Genomic DNA, 3,034 nt, shown 5'->3' on the forward strand with positions numbered 1-3,034 from the left:
AGTTTTTAGCTAAAAAAAAAAAAAATTAGCTTATTAATTGTCCATACTAACAAAAATTTTTAGTTCTAACCCCATTCTATAAAAATTTCTGACTTCGTCACTCGATATATTATGGGCCCGAAACTGTATATAGTATGTGACGTCGTTCCTCCACAAGTTTACAGAGCTTATTTTTTACTATTAAGAAAATTATATATGAACGTAATTAGTACAACGATATTGTTGGTTTATTTTAGTTGGCTCATTCGGTCTTGACAAAAACGCATCCATATATGAAACTTTCATATCAGAGACTTCCATAACAGGGACACCGAAATTCCAGAGGATTCCAAAAGAATATTGCAAAATATATTTTCCAAAATAGAAAGGACTAATCATAACAAGAATCTTCACAATATATCACTAAGAAGGAAATATCCTGGTGAATGAAAGAATCTTGAAGATTTACAGTTCAGAAAGTCGGTTTTTCCTACACATCATCCGGACGCCCAGTTGCCAAAGTCCAGACGCCCAAGTTAGAAACTCAGTGTCTAATTAGGGTTCGAACGCTACAGCAGATGATGGAGTCAGTAGCTCATGATCCTAAAGACGGTCCAGACGGCCCATCAAACACTGCAGTCAATAAGTTTCTGTTAGCAAAGAGTCTGAACGTTTATGCGGTGACTGCAGACGGAGGAACTACTTTATGCAACCGCTCGGACGCTAGGGTTTCTAGGTCCAGACGCGCTCCAGTATTTTATAAAGTTTCAGTTGTAGGTCTGGACACCCAGAAGCATAGTCCAGAAGCTGCCTATGAAAATCCGAGTTTGTGTCAAATTAGGTATTCTGAAGCCTATTTGAAGAGGCTCATAGGCTATTTATTTGTAAGAATTCAGTATTGAATTCCAGTAAGCTAAGACATGGTGTTTATGCAGATATTGTTACATGTGCTAACTCTCTTATAGTATTTGTGTTATTTAATCACGCGTGTGCGTACACACACATATAACTACATATACTCACAAACACATTCATTTACACATAAATCTATAAAATTAAACTCACAACAATAATTCAAGTTATATCTATCATATTAGGAAGATAATTCATTTTTACTTAAAGATGTTTTTATTACAAAATTAAAATAATACGATTTTTTTTTTGTGCGTGTTGTTGTTTGTTTTACGCAGGTGCTCTACTTTTTAAGATCAGAACCTTGGTCTATAAAAGCTATTTTATAGCATAGATTGTATATCCTCTCCTAGATCAAGTAACGTTTTATACACCGTAGAGGCATCTCTCTGTTAACTAGGTTATTTTTTAGCAGTTCTGGTCTATTGTGGTCTGAGTTTGACTTTGTTCGGATAGAGGAAACTCTATTTGTAGTGCCTTTGACTTAGTTTATTAGGGATCTTTGTAACCTTGGACATTTGACTGATTGGTCTTTTTCTATATATTGGAAGAGACCTTTGAATATATATATATATAATGTGTTCTCTTTTTCTAGACATGCATGTCTACAAAACTTTGTAACTTTGATAAATTTGATGCGATCGAAGTCCAGCAATATGATGAAGTTAGTCAATCAATAATGATCAATTAATTAATCAATTTGTAATGTTTCAAGATGATAGAGAAAGATACGTAATTAACTAATACTGCTACCTTTCTGTCAGTAGTTAATTTGATTGACTTCAAAAAAACTATATTTGGAGGGTCATATCCGTGGGTAAAATCACATGCAGTATATAAATCAATATCAATTTGCGAGTAAGACTGTAATTTCAATATATAATTTGTATTATTATTTGTATGGATGCAAATTAGTGGTTGCTTTGCATTCTTCCGAGTTACAACATAACATCTCCAGCAAGCAGATGATCACAACCGCAAGCTCTTTTATTAGCAAGCCGAAATTAAGCAGTATTTATGGCTAGACAAAAACACATGCAAGCCGATCGAAATTAAGCAGTATTTAGTTGTAGGCATCAGAGTGTGCCAAGAGGTAGCTCTCAACGGCCCTGAAAAGTCCCTCGGCCTTTTCTTTTCCAATCTTAATCTGCTCTTCATTCATCTCATGGTCGCCTTTGGTGTGGTACTTGTTGCTGATCTTCAAGATGGATCCTCCATCAGGAGCTGCCACTATCTTGATCTCGTTACAAATTTTCTCCAGTTTGTCGCCCACGACACCACCCTCGATCACGCTGTAGCTGTATTTGAAGTTTACGTGATCAACCTCATCAACTCTCTCCTTTACGTACTTGAAAGGGCTGCCTGAAGGATATACACAAATATATAGAAAAGCACATGTTACTTCTTTTATTCAATATTCTATATATATATATATATATATATATGATGCTACGAATGATGCAAAACAAAAGATGCGATATGGAGATTAGGACATAAACTTATAATTAATTAACCTTTGGGAAAGGTGATCTTCTTGATGGTTCCAGGCCCTCCATTTCCTTCAATGTTCTCAACACTGCTAACAGCTTGAGGTGCAACCTTTGGAATGAGGTTATCGCCATCAAGGATAAAGGCCTTGAACAGCCTAGCCGCTGGGATAACGGAGGGGGTCTCAGCCTCGTAATTGAAAACTCCCATGATAAACAAAGACTTTTGGACTTGATAAAAGGAAAACTACGTACGAAGAGGAGTTGCAGGATTGATTGAACTTGGTGCGTTCTTTGAGTTGGGGAGCTTGGCATTTATAGACTGAGCCTGAAAGCTACCTTTTGTGACAATGCCCCCTTTGTTGACCAATTTCATTCTCTTCGATCTCGGATGTCCCCACTTACACCTGAAAAAGTATTCAACACAGAATTTGTTGTTTAGCCAAAAGAAAGGACTGAAGAAGTTCACTTAATTCCATTCAGCGATGGCTGCCACCATCCTTTCATCCACACCAGGGCTTCAGCTTCAATTTTGTCCATCAAATCTGAAAGAGGCTTCATGATATGCGTCATTCTAATTGACCATTCCTGGTCGGGTTGCAACCACTTAGAATTTGGCACTGCTAATATATATATATATTTCAAAACTTTACTTA

General features: G+C 36.5%; 1 protein-coding gene across 1 annotated transcript; it reads right to left on the reverse strand.

Moving 5' to 3' along the window:
- Positions 1-1,756: 1,756 nt before the first annotated feature.
- Positions 1,757-2,677, reverse strand: LOC133881073 (major pollen allergen Aln g 1-like). The gene is made up of 2 exons (XM_062320039.1): positions 2,406-2,677; positions 1,757-2,253 (listed from the first exon to the last, which is right to left on the reverse strand). The coding sequence occupies exons 1-2, from the start codon at positions 2,587-2,589 to the stop codon at positions 1,955-1,957; spliced, it is 483 nt and encodes a 160-aa protein (XP_062176023.1). The 5' UTR covers positions 2,590-2,677; the 3' UTR covers positions 1,757-1,954.
- Positions 2,678-3,034: the final 357 nt, after the last annotated feature.

Source organism: Alnus glutinosa, chromosome 1 (genome assembly GCF_958979055.1).
Source record: "Alnus glutinosa chromosome 1, dhAlnGlut1.1, whole genome shotgun sequence".
In the NCBI taxonomy this organism is placed as follows: domain Eukaryota; kingdom Viridiplantae; phylum Streptophyta; class Magnoliopsida; order Fagales; family Betulaceae; genus Alnus; species Alnus glutinosa.